The sequence below is a fragment of the Erpetoichthys calabaricus genome, chromosome 14, assembly GCF_900747795.2.
Source record: "Erpetoichthys calabaricus chromosome 14, fErpCal1.3, whole genome shotgun sequence".
Lineage (NCBI taxonomy): Eukaryota > Metazoa > Chordata > Cladistia > Polypteriformes > Polypteridae > Erpetoichthys > Erpetoichthys calabaricus.
The window spans coordinates 102,413,699-102,429,455 of record NC_041407.2 but is presented as its reverse complement, the minus strand read 5'-3'; the positions used below and the strand labels follow the sequence as shown (position 1 = coordinate 102,429,455).

At 44.2% G+C, this 15,757-nt stretch overlaps 1 protein-coding gene across 2 annotated transcripts in view; it reads right to left on the bottom strand.

Moving 5' to 3' along the window:
• cntnap1 (contactin associated protein 1) overlaps positions 1-15,757 on the bottom strand; it is a 144,102-nt gene that overhangs the window by 54,694 nt on the left and 73,651 nt on the right. For both annotated transcript variants that reach the window (XM_051936380.1, XM_051936381.1), the window contains 7 exons: positions 15,600-15,747; positions 15,312-15,515; positions 14,275-14,459; positions 12,493-12,645; positions 9,975-10,236; positions 3,377-3,526; positions 619-790 (listed from right to left, as the gene is read on the bottom strand). In XM_051936380.1, the coding sequence (XP_051792340.1) occupies positions 619-790; positions 3,377-3,526; positions 9,975-10,236; positions 12,493-12,645; positions 14,275-14,459; positions 15,312-15,515; positions 15,600-15,747 (1,274 nt within the window). The remainder of the gene's footprint in view (positions 1-618; positions 791-3,376; positions 3,527-9,974; positions 10,237-12,492; positions 12,646-14,274; positions 14,460-15,311; positions 15,516-15,599; positions 15,748-15,757) is intronic.

Genomic DNA, 15,757 nt, shown 5'->3' with positions numbered 1-15,757 from the left:
AGGGGGCAAGGCTTTGTGTGGTGACGCATCATATAAAAGGCTGTCAATTAAGAAGGAGTATCATCTAGGATCTGATCAATAACATTTTAGAATAAGCATTTAAATCGAGGAAGCAGATTCTCTTCCCTTGTTATATTCTATTTATATTTATTTATTTTTCCTACTGTTAAAGTTTTACTCTGTTGGCCTAATTCTCTTTCTCATGGGTGGTGGTTGATTTGATTCGAACCAAGTTTTGTAAAACTTGACTTGCTTGTATGGAATGTTTTTGATTTTAAATGACTTCAACAAAAATCCAAAAAAAGGGGGGAGTATCATCTGAGATTGCGGATAAACAAAAGAGAATTTCTCGTCCTTATCTCTCTTGGTTGTTCCAGTCTTGACTACTTTTGCTCTTCCTTCCAACCGCGCACTGCGTTTCTTGTTTTGGCTTTGACAACTAGCTTTGATCCCCTGGTTTTTACCGTTTTCTTTCTTTCTGCTTCTGTCCTCTGATCACTCTAACCCTCTTTCTGCCCTAAATTGTAATGGCAGGGCATCTACTACCTAAGCTATTTTTCAGAATCCCCGTAGCGTCATCCCTCTTTATTGTCCAAGGGCATTAAGGCGTTTCCTGACCTGTCGGTGAAGGCGCAGGTTCCATGCAGAATCTGGAAAGAAACTCCCCATCGGCGGCGCTGCATGATGTCCACGTCAATCGGCTCACCGTCAATGAAGATCTGCTGCATACAACCGTGAAACGCCATGATGCTGGACAGGCAGTCGGTGTCGTTGTTTACTTTTGGACACCCTGGGATTGAAGGCGAGAGCAAAGGGATAAGCAGAAGAAGAAATTGGACAGAGCAGATGAATAAGAAATACACTGTGGACACCATCCAGAGGGCAGCTTCCACAGATCTCGGCATTGTTCCATCATGTCACGTGTTCGCTTGACTTTGTGTCCTTGAGATTCACACTAGTAGTTAGTGCTGTTTTTCCCCATCATGCTCTTTGTTGTAGACATCACGTCCACCTACTGGTGCTGCCTCTCAGTATTCCTCATGAATTGCTAGTTGATGAGGTACAATGCACCCCTCCCACCCCCATCCCAAACCCAAAAACCCCCTTGGACTTTCTCACATTTTCTTGTTATACAACATTGAATCCCAGTGGATTGAGTTTGGTGTTTTTGATGCTGAACAACAGAAAAGTAAACACAGACCTCTGCAATGTGCTCAAAATTAATTACAAATAGAAAACACAAAATAACCGAGTGCATGAGTGTTTGGTAAATGGCAGCTTTCTGTCTGTGCACTCAAGTCTCTTCCTCTACATTGTTTTGTCTTGGTAGAGTAATGTATTGCTCTACGTTCCCCTTTTGTATTATTAATATGTAGCCTTTGTCAGAATATCTCACATCTCCCAGACTTACCACTGTTTATAAGGTACTGTACCATATAACTTCTCCCCACCTTCCCTTCTACATGTATAACCTGCCGGTCGGGCAAAACGTGCATGCACGAAGGCGGGCGAACACAGAGGGCGGCCGTGGGCGCCCTCAACAAAACGCAGGCTCAGCGTGGGGCTCGTCTTTTCCCGTCGAATCTCGGTAACTTGCTTCAAAGAAAAATGGGCAAGTCACAACACATGAATTGTGGCAGCTCAAGTACGCAGCACATCAATCAAAAGTTTTTGTAGTGCTCAGTGTTTGTTTCTACAATCTTTGTTATTGTTAAAAGCGCAAGTTTAAATATAATTTTGGAAGTCGTTTTACCTGTAAATTGGGAGGTAAAGTATATTAAAGTATTACATATCTAGTTGATACGGTTTGGCATGAAGGGACTGTATTAATATAAATGAACTTGTAATATTTTTCCTTAACTTTAGCTTGAAGATGTCGGAAAGGAAAACGAAATGTCAATCTTAAGAGCCTTAAGAATATATTTAACCCTGCCAGTCACAGTTGCAACAGGCAAAAGAAGTTTCTCTAAACTAAAAATAATTAAATCTTACTTAAGATCGTTGATGTGCCAAGAGAGATTGAGTAATTTAGGTTAAACTGCAATAGAGAAAGATTTGTCAGAAGAAATTAACTTAGATGGCATTATTGATGAACCTGCAAGTAAGAAAGCAAGGAGAGTGCAATTTTAATTTAATATTTTATTTAGTGGAATAATTATAATACATGTAATTTAATAATAAAACGCTTACTTTTCAAATTGTTTTACTGTATATGCTGTGATGGACGGCCAGCATTTCAGTCCAGCTGGGACATCCCTCAACTGAAGAAAGCAGCCTTTTCAGGGCACTACATCCCCCGGGACACTTGATGGCAGCTCCACTGGATGGAAATGGTTCCTTGGATTCCCGCAGGGCAGCATGGGACATGGAGTCCATCTCTTCAGCCCTGTTGGGTGCCACCAGGGGGAGCTCACCAAGAACCCGAGGTTACCGTGACGCTAACCCGGAAGTACTTCGGAGTCACAAGGACGGAAACCCGCAGTACTTCCGGGATACTTGAAGGCATTTGACCCGGAGAAGGTATACTTCTGGGTCACGGACTTTAAAAGGATTGTGGGAAACCCAGCAGTTAGAGCCAGAGTTGGGTGGGAGTGTGACGGAGCTGCTGGGAGTGGAGGATTGGTATTGATTATTGAATTGTAATTATTGAATTATTATTGAGAATTATGGAGTGTGCTGTGCTTTGTACACTATTATTGAAGAAAATATAGAGAAAAGCCAAGCAAAATGACACCTTTTATTGGCTAACTAGTTTTTAGTTAGCCAATAAAAGGTGTCATTTTGCTTGGCTTTTCTCTACATTCATAATGGCTAACACGGTACAACACCCTAGTACTGAAGAAAATATTAAAGAATCTTCTTGGTGCTTTTAAACGCTCTGCCCGGCTCTTTCCATTTCTTCCTGATTGATAGAACTGGATATTCAGTAACTTGGGGGGTTTTCTTGTCTCCATGCCCTGACCTCAGCTTCTTGTTGTGTTCTTTTGTCCTCATTGTGTAAGTTAGACCACCATACCAACTCCCCACAAGTTGCATTGCACCTTCCAGATACAATCAGGTGATCTCAATTAAATCATGTGACTTCATAAACCAGTGGGGTGCCCCAGTGATGATTTAGGGGGGTTTAGTGGGGTGAATGTTTATGAGATCCAATTATTGTGTGTTTTAGATTTGTATTTAATTTAGACCCCTTTTGACAATAAGTCTTTTCCTGTTCATCTGTCATTCCACTAGGGATTCAATGTTGTATAACAAAGTGTGAATACTTTCAAGGGGGTGACGACTCTCGGTGAGTATCATCAGTTAAGAGACTGAATGCTATAGTCCACTCTCTGCTTATAACCGCCGTCCACCTGACCTTCAAGCTGTCACCTACCTCCAAAAAAGTACTTGTCCCCAGTGCGCAAGGTGAATTCGCTGTTCACCCGAAATGGAGACCCCTCTTCTTCATCAATGATGACGGTAACAGAACCATCCCGTGCCACAAGGTCCACTGAGTGCCAAAAGCCATTGTTCAGCCGGTATCCTGAAGAAGAAAGGCAAGGCAGGTTAAAGTGTGTGTTTCAGCAGCGGCAGCAAAGAGGAAGGACATGGCAGCTCCTGTTTCTCCACCGCCTGAGGCTCTGCTAGACCTCCATGGCCTGGTGCTCTCGTAGTGTTACCTGATCCGGTCGAACTCCAGTGGCCTGCACCTTCACTGTACAGTCGAGTGATCTCAAAAACCTGCAGTGCCACCTTAGTGAATGCACCCTTAATTTAATTTATCCAAAGCAGCTTGTTGGTTTGGAGGCTGATCCAGTCCAACTGCAGAAGGACGCACCTTAATTACAATATGTGACAATATGATGACTACTACTACTACTGTGAAGGCTGCACTTTGCTACAAACAGTTTGCCATCACCAGATTGCACTTTAGAGGCTGATCAAGTCCTACTTCTTTGTTTGAAGATCTACAGATTTAGCTTTGCTGGAGTCTGATCTCACTGGACTGCACCTTTAATGGTGTGGAGGCTGATCCAGTTCAGCTTTAGAGGCCTGCACCTTGATTATTGTGAAGACTGATCTAAGAGATGTCCACTTTATTTTTTATCCACACTGCAGTTGACTTCTTTGGATTTTCAAGGCCTACGTTGTATGGGCTCGAGTGACGGAAGTCTGACTCAAGTCATGAATTTGACAACTCGTCAAAACTATGAGGGGCGTTCAAAAAAAGTTTCCGCACTTTGTTTTAACTCTATTTATTAAGAATTTCAAAAACAAATGACATCGCTTTTCTACATAGTCCCCTTCCTTTGTGATGCAATTTTCCCAGCCTCATACCAACTTTTTAATGCCATCAGCAAAAAATGTTTTTGGTTGAGCGCGTAAGCCACTGATGCAGCGCTCTTCCCCTTAAAGCTTCTTTTGAGTGTCCGGAGTGCTCTGCATCCATCACACTAGTACGGCCATTTTCAAACATTTCAATCCACTCATAGACAACTCTACCAGAGAGAACTTTATCCCCAGACTGAGCACACATGTGGAGATCAATTTGTGCTCCTGGCACACCTTCTGCCCACAAAAAGCGCATGACAGAACGCTGTTCCACTTGGGTGCAGTTTCTAAGTTTCACAGCCATCTTCACCACAGGGTAACAACTCTTTGTGGCAGACGACCAGGGACCTTGCCACACTGGGACACCTGGAGCAGGGAAGGACCAGGAGAGGGGCAATCTCTCCCCTGGGCGCAAGAGGTCAGCCCCCCTGAATTCCATTAGGGGCCACGTATTATGGAGCTGGGAAGCTGAACCTTGTGGGGGTCCGTGGCCACCACCAGGGAGCACCTGGATGGTTCCTGGGCCCTGGAGGACAGCACTTCCGCCACATTAGTTCATGTATGACTGGAAATGGCCCCAACATCAGGTCAGGATCTGAGGTGGTCATCATCTCAGTGGTAAGCATCAGAGGGTCTCCACACACACACACACACACCCACCAGTTTTGTGGCCTTTATAAGTGGATATTGCTGATGGAGCATTTTTAACTCTTCTTGCAGAGCCTCCTATCAGCAGAGTTGTGGTGTTATTGAACTCTGAATGTCTCGACTTCCTTTCTTGTAAAGTTCTCTTCAGCTCTCTACATTTTTTGGCTGCTTCATGGTTTCCTGTTTACTGTCACAGAGAAATCTACCGCTCGTCCCCTGCCTCCTTACCCACTGTTGTTTGTTATTTAAAGGCCCAAGTATTAGAAGAAGTCCTCCCGTTAGTGGGCTTATTAATGAATATCTTATTAGGACAACATGTGAGTAATGGAATCCCTAGACAGGTGTTGTGGCTGCCAGCAGGGTGTTTGGCTTGAATTGACTGACCATGGGGCCAGAGATTGGTGACATCTGCAAAACATGTGCAGTATTAGCTCAGATCTTTCTTTTGTTCGTTTATAATGATGACAATTTCAGCACAAATGATAAATGGGTCCCATAGTACCCTAAATATTAATGCATCTCTACATTGGTGTCTCAGTAATGGTTGGCCCAAAACTTAGCCATCAGCCTTGGGTGGCATGTCTTTGGTAGAGACGCACATTCTCAGTACACACTGATGAAACCGGCAGCTTTAATTAAACAAACTTATCTTGATGACTTAGTCCCGGACGACTAGAATGAGGGGGTTTGGGAGTACTTAGACTAACCATCCCTCCATTGATTTTCTGAATTGCTTTACGTGTTGGGGGTCATGGGGTCAGCAGTTTGAGTAAAGATGTCCAGATGCCTGTTTTCCCTGCCACCTCCTTCAACTCCTCCAGGGGCATAATGAAGTTTTCCTAGACCAGCTTGTCCTGGATCTGCCCCAAAGGCCTCCTCCTGGTTGGACAGACCCGCAACACCTCCCCCAGGGAGACGTCTAGGAGGCATTTTAATTGGATACCTAGACCACCTCAAGAGGTTCCTTTTGATGCAGAGGACCAGCTTCTCCTGAATGTCTGCACTTCTCACATGGTCTCTAAAGCTGCTTTTATCTGTGATGGACTTATTTTGGTCGCTACCCAAACCTCGTGACCATAGATGAGTGAAGGAACATAGGTCAACTGCTAAATCGAGAGCAGTGCCTTTCAGCTCAGCTCTCTCTTCACCACAACTGACTGGGAACAATTTGCTCAGATCTGCCTGTCGATCTTCCACTCCCCTTTCTCCTCACTCGTGAACAAGACTCTGAGATCCTTAAACTCATCCACCTCAGGCAGCACCTCAGCCCCAACCCGGACAGGGCCCACCATCCTTTTCCAGCCAAAAACTACAACCGTAGACTTGGAGGTGCTGATCCTCATCTTCACACTGCAAATCACCCAAGCGCAAGTCTAAGACCACACAGCCCATTGAAGCAAACAGGACCTCATCATCAGCAAAAAGCTGAGATGTTGTAGCAGGGCTACATAATCGTAGTTATTTAATGACGTGTTTCACATCGTCCCGTTTACTCCGTTGTGCGTTTATATAAATGTTGTCCCTGAGAAACAGACAAAGAAGGATGATGCAGGAAGGCAGCGGCCCCTATCCATTTCCCACAACAATTGCATTCTGGATATTTTTATTTAAACGAGAGGAGGGAAGTATAAAGAGGGGCCAGAGAGGAGAGAAACGAAAGAGGGGATCGAGAGGAGAAAGGAGCCATCTTCGCATTCATTTTACAAATCATCGTTTACGTTCATTGTACTTTTTTCACTGTCCGGAACATCATTACGTCAGCCAGTGCGGAGAAACCCCGGGGTTTGAATTTTGGTCAACCATTGCCGAGGACTCACACGGTAAGATCGTTTTTGAATTATTTTGGGAAGGAGCAAATCTGTTATATCAACTAGCATTTTGTTTAATTCAGAATTTTAATAACTTTGGACTTTCATCCATTTCAACTGCAGTTTGTTTTTGATCTGTGTTCTGTGTTTATTCATTTATTGTTTAGGGGCAAGGGAGGGCTTTCTGTTGTTTTGATTATATATATTTGTGTGCTTATTATAAATAAGATATACAGTGCATCCGGAAAGTATTCACAGCGCATCACTTTTTCCACATTTTGTTATGTTACAGCCTTATTCCAAAATGGATTAAATTCATTTTTTTCCTCAGAATTCTACACACAACACCCCATAATGACAACGTGAAAAAAGTTTACTTGAGATTTTTGCAGATTTATTAAAAATAAAAAAACTGAGAAATCCCATGTCCATAAGTATTCACAGCCTTTGCCATGAAGCTCAAAATTGAGCTCAGGTGCCTCCTGTTTCCCCTGATCATCCTTGAGATGTTTCTGCAGCTTCATTGGAGTCCACCTGTGGTAAATTCAGTTGACTGGACCTGATTTGGAAAGGCACACACCTGTCTATAGAAGGTCCCACAGTTGACAGTTCATGTCAGAGCACAAACCAAGCATGAAGTCAAAGGAATTGTCTGTAGACCTCTGAGACAGGATTGCCTCAAGGCACAAATCTGGGGAAGGTTACAGAAAAATTTCTGCTGCTTTGAAGGTCCCAATGAGCACAGTGACCTCCATCATCCGTAAGTGGAAGAAATTCGAAACCACCAGGACTCTTCCTAGAGCTGGCTGGCCATCTAAACTGAGTGATCGGGGGAGAAGGGCCTTAGTCAGGGAGGGTGACCAAGAACCCGATGGTCACTCTGTCAGAGCTCCAGAGGTCCTCTGTGGAAAGTGGAGAACCTTCCAGAAGGACAACCATCTCTGCAGCAATCCACCAATCAGGCCTGTATGGTAAGAGTGGCCAGACGGAAGCCACTCCTTAGTAAAAGGCACATGGCAGCCTGCCTGGAGTTTGTCAAAAGGCACCTGAAGGACTCTCAGACCATGAGAAAGAAAATTCTGTGGTCTGATGAGACAAAGATTGAACTCTTTGGTGTGAATGCCAGGCGTCACGTTTGGAGGAAACCTGGCACCGCTCATCACCAGGCCAATACCATCCCTACAGTGAAGCATGGTGGTGGTAGCATCATGGTGTGGGGATGTTTTTCAGCGGCAGGAACTGGGAGATTAGTCAGGATAAAGGGAAAGATGACTGCAGCAATGTACTGAGATATCCTGGATGAAAACCTGCTCCAGAGCACTCTTGACCTCAGACTGGGGCGACGGTTCATCTTTCAGCAGGACAACGACCCTAAGCACACAGCCAAGATATCAAAGGAGTGGCTTCAGGACAACTCTGTGAATGTCCTTGAGTGGCCCAGCCAGAGCCCAGACTTGAATCTGATTGAACATCTCTGGAGAGATCTTAAAATGGCTGTGCACCGACGCTTCCCATCCAACCTGATGGAGCTTGACAGGTGCTGCAAAGAGGAATGTGCGAAACTGGCCAAGGATAGGTGTGCCAAGCTTGTGGCATCATATTCAAAAAGACTTGAGGCTGGAATTGCTGCCAAAGGGGCATCGACAAAGTATTGAGCAAAGGCTGTGAATACTTATGGACATGGGATTTCTCAGTTTTTTTATTTTTAATAAATTTGCAAAGATCTCAAGTAAACTTTTTTCACGTTGTCATTTTGGGGTGTTGTGTGTAGAATTCTGAGGAAAAAAATGAATTTAATCCATTTTGGAATAAGGCTGTAACATAACAAAATGTGGAAAAAGTGATGCGCTGTGAATACTTTCTGGATGCACAGTATCTATTGGCGCGCACATGGGAGTCAGCAGCAGGGTCTTATGTCTGATTATGTGCACTAATACCTTCTTTCATTCCTTGCTGGAACACTTAAGAACTTCACTTCCTGTTTTCAGCATAAGCCCGCCCCTGGGATGACGTTACTTCCCCTTGACGACCCGCCTCTTCCTCCCTCTTCACTATATAAACCCGATGAACCTCCTGGTCTCCAGTCTGTTATATGACTCGATTCAAAGAGATTACTCTCGTTTCTAACCCACCGTTATTTTGCCTTGCAGCAAACCTGACAATCTACGGGGCGGATCCCCCCAAATCTTTATCTTGTTCCCTTTGTTTTTTTTACAATTTTCACTAGTGTCTTTGGGATAGTGGGGAATTGTGTTTATATATATATATATATATATATATATATATATATATATTCATTGCATTCGTAGTCTGAGTCCCGACCTGATTGTATGGGTGGTTACCTACCAGGTAACGCTTGTGGTTGGTCTGCCATTCGGCAAACATCCTTCACGGGGCCCTCTTCAGTTACGAGAAGCAGATCATAGAATGTTGCATAGTTTACTGTCAAATAATGCAAAGAGTACGCAACATACTCTTTGCATTATTTGACAGTAAACTATGCAACATTCTATGATCTGCTTCTCGCAACTGAAGGAGGGCACCGTGGCGGATGTTAGCCGACTTGCTGACCAACCACAAGCGTTATCTGGTAGGTAACCACCCATACAATCAGCTTGTGATTCAGACTATGAATGCCATGAATATATATATATATATATATATATATATATATATGTATATATATATATAAATATATATATATTAATTATTGAGTGTCTGTCTGTCCTTGTATATCCATCCATCCATCCATTATCCAACCCGCTATATCCTAACTACAGGGTCATGGGGGTCTGCTGGAGCCAATCCCAGCCAGCACAGGGCACAAGGCAGGAAACAAACCCCGGGCAGGGCGCCAGCCCACCGCAGGTCCTTGTATATGCAGTATGTACATACATTAGTTTTTACATTTCACTACATCTTCACTTAATTTTACACACTGACTTGCACTGCCTGCTTATTCGTCGATTTGGGGAAAAGACTAATTGTAAGGGGTACAGCTTGATATTGTCTTTAGATTCCTCAGTTTAGCCAGGCCACAGGTCTTGGTTGTGTAGTTGCCGGTCTGGGTAAGGGGTCAGCCATTACAATGTGATCCTGAGGTCACCAAACTGGATCAGGTTAACCAAACCCTTTTGTATTTTCTCTTTCACAGCCTGTTCATCCCTGTTCCCTCTACCATAAAAAAAAAATCACCATTCCTACCTGCGGCAAACTTTAGAGGCTTTTTTCCTGCTATCGTCATTGTGATGTTGACCTGGCCGTCACTCAAGACCATCTCCAAGGATCCTGTTTTGTCTGCAAAGCTGGTAAACATGAGCAGCCCGATGGTGTCCCAAGACCGGAATTTAAACTTGACCGACATCCGGATTTTCCTCATGGGACCTGGCACCTGCAGGTAGTTGTTGGCTCCGTTGAAGGTCATTGGTCTGAGAACCACATCTTGGCAGGCGTACCGCACTGGTTTCTTGAAGGAGACACAAAGGAAGACCAGGAGTCTGTGGTGAGTGACTGTTGGGCCTGGTGCTACCGATAACCATAAATGAAACACAATATAAGGTGGCAAATGGGAGCGTGTTAAACATGGGACAGATAAGGTCCCATGAGGAATCTGTTTAGTGCCTCATATCTGTCAAGAGCTTCAAAACAAATCTTTCGGAAACTACATAAACATACGTTGATCCCCAAATGGCCCAATGCTCAGACAACAACAACAACATTTATTTTTATAGCACATTTTCATACAAATGATGTAGCTCAAAGTGCTTTACAGGACGAAGAATGAGGAAAAAAAGACAAAATATATAAGAAATAAAATTAGGCAATACTAATTAAGATAGAATAAAAGTAAGGTCCGATGGCCAGGGAGGACATAAAAAAAAAAAAAAAATCTGCAGGGGTTCTGAGGCCACGAGACCACCCAGCCTCCTCTAGGCATTCTTCTTCTTCTTTCAGCTGCTCTCATTAGGGGTCACCACAGCAGATCATCCTCTTCCATCTTGTTCTGTTACCCCCATCACCTGCATGTCCTCTCTCACCACATCCATAAACCTTCTCTTAGGCCTTCCTCTTCTCCTCTTCCCTGGCAGCTCTATCCTTAGCATCCTTCTCCCAATATACCCAGCATCTCTCCTCTGCACATGTCCAAACCAGCGCAATCTCGCCTCTCTGACTTTGTCTCCTAACTGTCCAACTTGAGCTGACCCTCTAATGTCCTCATTTCTAAGCCCTCTTGGCATTCTACCTAACATAAATGACCTCAATCAGTCCTCATTGTATTCAGGGTTCTCATGGAAGAACGTGATGATGAAGGTCATGTGGACCTCTGGCCTTTAATCCATCAAAGGAGGGACATCACGGTGCTTTGATCAGGTGGTGGTGGCGGTGCGGATCCATTCAAAGAAATCATAAAGCAGACACCTCAAACAAATCATAAAACCATAAATCAACTGTTTCTAGGTGTTCCTCTAAAGAATGAGCGAGAGCTTTTTTGAGAAAACATGCAATCGAAATCCAAAAAGGTTCAAAAACTTACACACCGTTAACAAAGCCAAATAGGAAGACAAAAATGTACAGATGTGATTTGGGCAAAAGAACAGCAGACAAAAAAAAGGGTTTGGGAATCCGCCACAAAGGTAATTAACTGTTTGATGACCTCACTGTGTCGATAACCTCAGAAAACACCATAACATAACAAAGAAATTTATACGTAGACCTGAACTTTCACAAAACAGGTCTTACATGAGGGAGGACCGTGAAAACTCTGGCCGAGGAAGGAGAAGAAGAGGAGGCAGGAGGAGACGAGGAAGGTAAAGAGAGTGGAACTGAGGGTAGCAGCTTTGAAAGTTGGCAGTATGACTGGTAAAGGGAGACAGTTAGCTGATGTGATGGAGAGAAGGAAGGTTGATATATTGTGCGTCCAAGAGACTAAATGGAAGGGGAGTAAGGCCAGGTGGATCAGAGGTGGATTCAAATGTTTAGAGTGTGGTACGTGGCGAGTAAGTTAAATCTCTCTTTTCTTTTGTAAAATAATTTCCATGTTTTAATATCTCTGCAATGGTTACTGGGAAGGCATATATTGTCTCAAGTATGACTACAGTACTCAGAATTCACAAAACAGATCTCACAAGAGGGAGGACCTTGAAAACTCTGGCTTGTAAAGAGCCAAGACCCATAATAATCGTTATAGACAAGAATATATGTGAAAAAAAAGCTCAAAACAGCAATCAGGAGTTGCCTGAAAGACAATTCTAAGGCAAACAAGACCCAAAAACATGAAAAAAAATCCCGTAAATCGAGAAAAATTCAGAAAAAAACAGTACAGCCCAGAAAAACAATACTCACAAGAAGTCACTCAAATGACCCAGCGGACTCCTACTGACCCAGCCTGAATATAAAGGCTGGGGGCCGTCCCCTAATGATGAGGTCAGAGTGGCTCCGCCTCTTGGGGGGAGGTCCTCTCCCAAAATACAAGGATCATGGCAGAACCGAAACACAAACAGAGAAAGTAAATAATCCCAAAATAAAATAATACTGATGTATAATATACAGTTAGGCAAATATTAAAACTGCATAACAATATTTACATAAACAAAAGTAACTGAAGCATCAAAAATTGATAAAAAAGGGAACTGAAACATAAGCCAGGGGAGGAACCCTGCCTTAGACATGGCAGAGATTCAGCTGTACTTGGTGCTCTGGAGGAAGGGGCACTGCGTCTCACCTTCCTGGGAGGGAAGCGGATCTGGGTGTCCTTTGATTTGGCCAGGTCGATGATGTTGACCCCGTTGTAGAAGACGTTCTCCATGCAGCCTCTGAAGTTGTGCTTATGTGGCAGGTATGGTTTGACAGGGTTGATCACCCCCCCGACATATATCTGATGAGAAAACACAAAGTGGTACTTGAGTAAGAATTTAAGTTTGGATTGTCACACATTCGTCCCAGAAGGTCACCTTCCAGGCTCATCTAAGGTATGTGGTACCACCCCAGGACTCGGGGCGTGCTGTGGCTAACAGTCTTGTCTCCTTTTTGTCCTCACAGCCTTGAGAAACCACCCCTTGAGGGCAATTAAACAAAGGAAGCCCCGCCCCTTTCCAGTCTGCCCAGTATAAAGGGAAGACACTCCTGGAAGGTGGCCTCTCAATTTGATACCTGACTATGACAGCGAGAACATTGAGAAAAGTGCGACAGGGGAGAGCACTAACTGAAGGGAACTGTCCCTACCACAGCACATAATTTTTCATTATTTTCTTGAGTTTTGTTAGAATTAAACAAGGTTTTGCCCAGTTGGCACCCCAAATGTTTGGCTTTTGCCATGCTTCATCATTCGAATATTCTCTGGCATGGCATCCTCAGTGGTGTGGCTCATAGCACATTAGTCACCATACTGATTAATGAATATCATACAGCCACTGCCAGATTATTAGGTGCCCATGTCTAAAAATGGACCCTGCATCCAGACAGGTGTGATTATGACACATTAGGATTGAGATGAGGAACTGGGGCCTTGGGATGGAACATTCTAGTAAATAGGTAAGGTGTGACACAGAGTGCAGTTCCCATCTGAATTCTGCCAAAGTCTAGGGATCTGCAGCCACCCGTGCCAATCGCTCTTCACCCACATGGCAGCCCAGATGGTAACCTTCAGGCTGAGCCAACAAAGCTCCTGGAGTCACCCAACAACACCCATAGGCCTGGCTCCACAGGTAGGCCTCAGTGTTCCTCTTCCAGGTGATGTTCAATTTCATCCATCCAGTGCAGGGTTTGGAGAAGTTGGACCCTATCCCAGCAAGCACTGGGTGCAAGGCAAAACCCTAAATGAGGTGCCAGTCCATTGCAGGGTGAAGACACACATAAACATTTCATTTTCGTGATGTCATTTCACTTATCTGGAAGGACTTTCAACTGTGGAAGGAAACCAGAGCAGCCAGAAGAAATTCATGCGGAGATGGGGAGAACACGCTAACTCCACACATGGAGCACCTGGGACTCGTACCTCAGTCTCTTTGTCACAAAGCAGCAGTGCTACAGTTGTGTCACTGTGCCACTCATGTTCAATTACATTCAGTGACAAATTGACTGGCACTCCACCCAGGAAACTGCCAGGTGGGCATAGCCAAAAACTAATTTAGGGGGGAATCTGTCTATCAATCAGTTGGCATTGTCATAAAATATATTGGAGGGGGTCAAACCCACAGTCCACCCCACTGGTCACATTTATGGACTGCTGGGATGGTCTCTGCCAGCACAATCCAATTGTATTAAAGGATCGATGGATGAATAGATGCATACTATTTTACAAAAAAAAAAGAAAAATGTAATTCACATTCACAGATTATCCACTTTTTCTCCATACTTGTGAGACACTTTGGCTGCTGCTAGTTTAAAGGTCCTAATTTTGAAGAAAACATTGATTCCTTTTTTTTTTTTTTTTAATTTTTTAAGTTGAAATTCTGACTCCTTTGTTTCCATTTTTTTTTTTATCTCAGCTTCACCACAACCTCACCTCATTATCCAAATCCAGGTTGTCAAAGTTTCCGTTGCAGATGAATCTGTTGGTTTGACCATCAAGGGTAAAGTTGACATGTCGTCCATATCGGTGGATGGTTGCATAGTGCCAGTGCTGGTCATCAAGCAGGTTGCCCAAAGAGACAGTCGTGTTGCCAGTGATGTCCTGGGTGTTGCTAGAGCCTGAAGAGAAAGAAAGAAAGAAAGAAAGAAAGAAAGAAAGAAAGAAAGAAAGAAAGAAAGAAAGAAAGAAAGAAAGAAAGAAAGAAAGAAAGAAAGAAAGAAAGAAAGAAAGAAAGTTGATGGAAACCCAACATTGTGCTGACACAGAAAAGGTGACAGGAAATTTTTAAATAAAGGACCAGAAGATGAGATGTGAGCTGGAAAAACAAGCAAAGACTCGGAACTAGGAGGTAAAAAAAAGAAAAGAAAAAAAACAAGACAAAATGTAGTTGGTGCCCCCCATCTAAGCAGCCCCCTGCAAGCACAAAATTATAAACAAGAGAAAAAGAAGTTCAAACCTGCAGCAACAGCTCCCACGTGAACACACATGGCTCCGCCCACTCACCACCCACCTGCTACAGCGGCTCTCACACACACCTACATGCAAATCTCCACCCACTTATCATGCAGCAATAGCAATTCTCACACACACACACATGGCTCCGCCCACTTACCATGTAGCTGCAGCAGCTCTCACACACAAATGCAAGACACCACCTAATCACCAGCCACCTGTTACAGCAGCTCTCACACACACACCTACATGCAAAGCTCCACCCACTCATTATGCAGCTGTAGCAGTTCTCTCACACACACACACACATATGCACACGCAAGGCACCACCCACTCACCATCCACCTGCAACAGCAGCTCTCACACACACCTACATGCAAATCTCCGCCCACTCATCATGCACCATGCAGCAACAGCAGCTCTCACTCACATACACACACACACACACACGCACACACACATCACTCTCAAAAGAGAAAGAAGTCTCGAGGCCAGGCCAGTGTCTGCCCTTTGGTCACCTAAGCTGATGTGTAAGACAAGCTTCGAGTCATGAAGCTCCAGCGTGAGGAAGTCTCCCTGCGATCCCTCACTGTGTAACAAAAGGCCTTCCTTCTCCAGCGTTTTGAAGTTCAGGGAGATGACATCTTGCAGAGTCCTCATAGTCCTCTTTCTGAACCTGTATGACATCACGTCGTCCCCGTCAAACGCCATGACGTACGAGCCTGCGGAGTGGAGAGCAGCCAAAGAATTGAGCGGCTCTGACAGGCACCTCACCATCGCAGTTTCCCAGAAGCTACTCAACTCACCGTAGTAGCAGCCGTAGAGCTCCAGTCGCACTCCGATTTTGCCATCAGGGTTCCACTCCATGGGTAGAAAGCGGACGTGCTTGGCTGTGATGGCGTAGTGGAAGTAGTGTCTCTTCACCTGGTAGTTGTTCCAGTTCCCTGCAAAAGTCTTCCAGAAA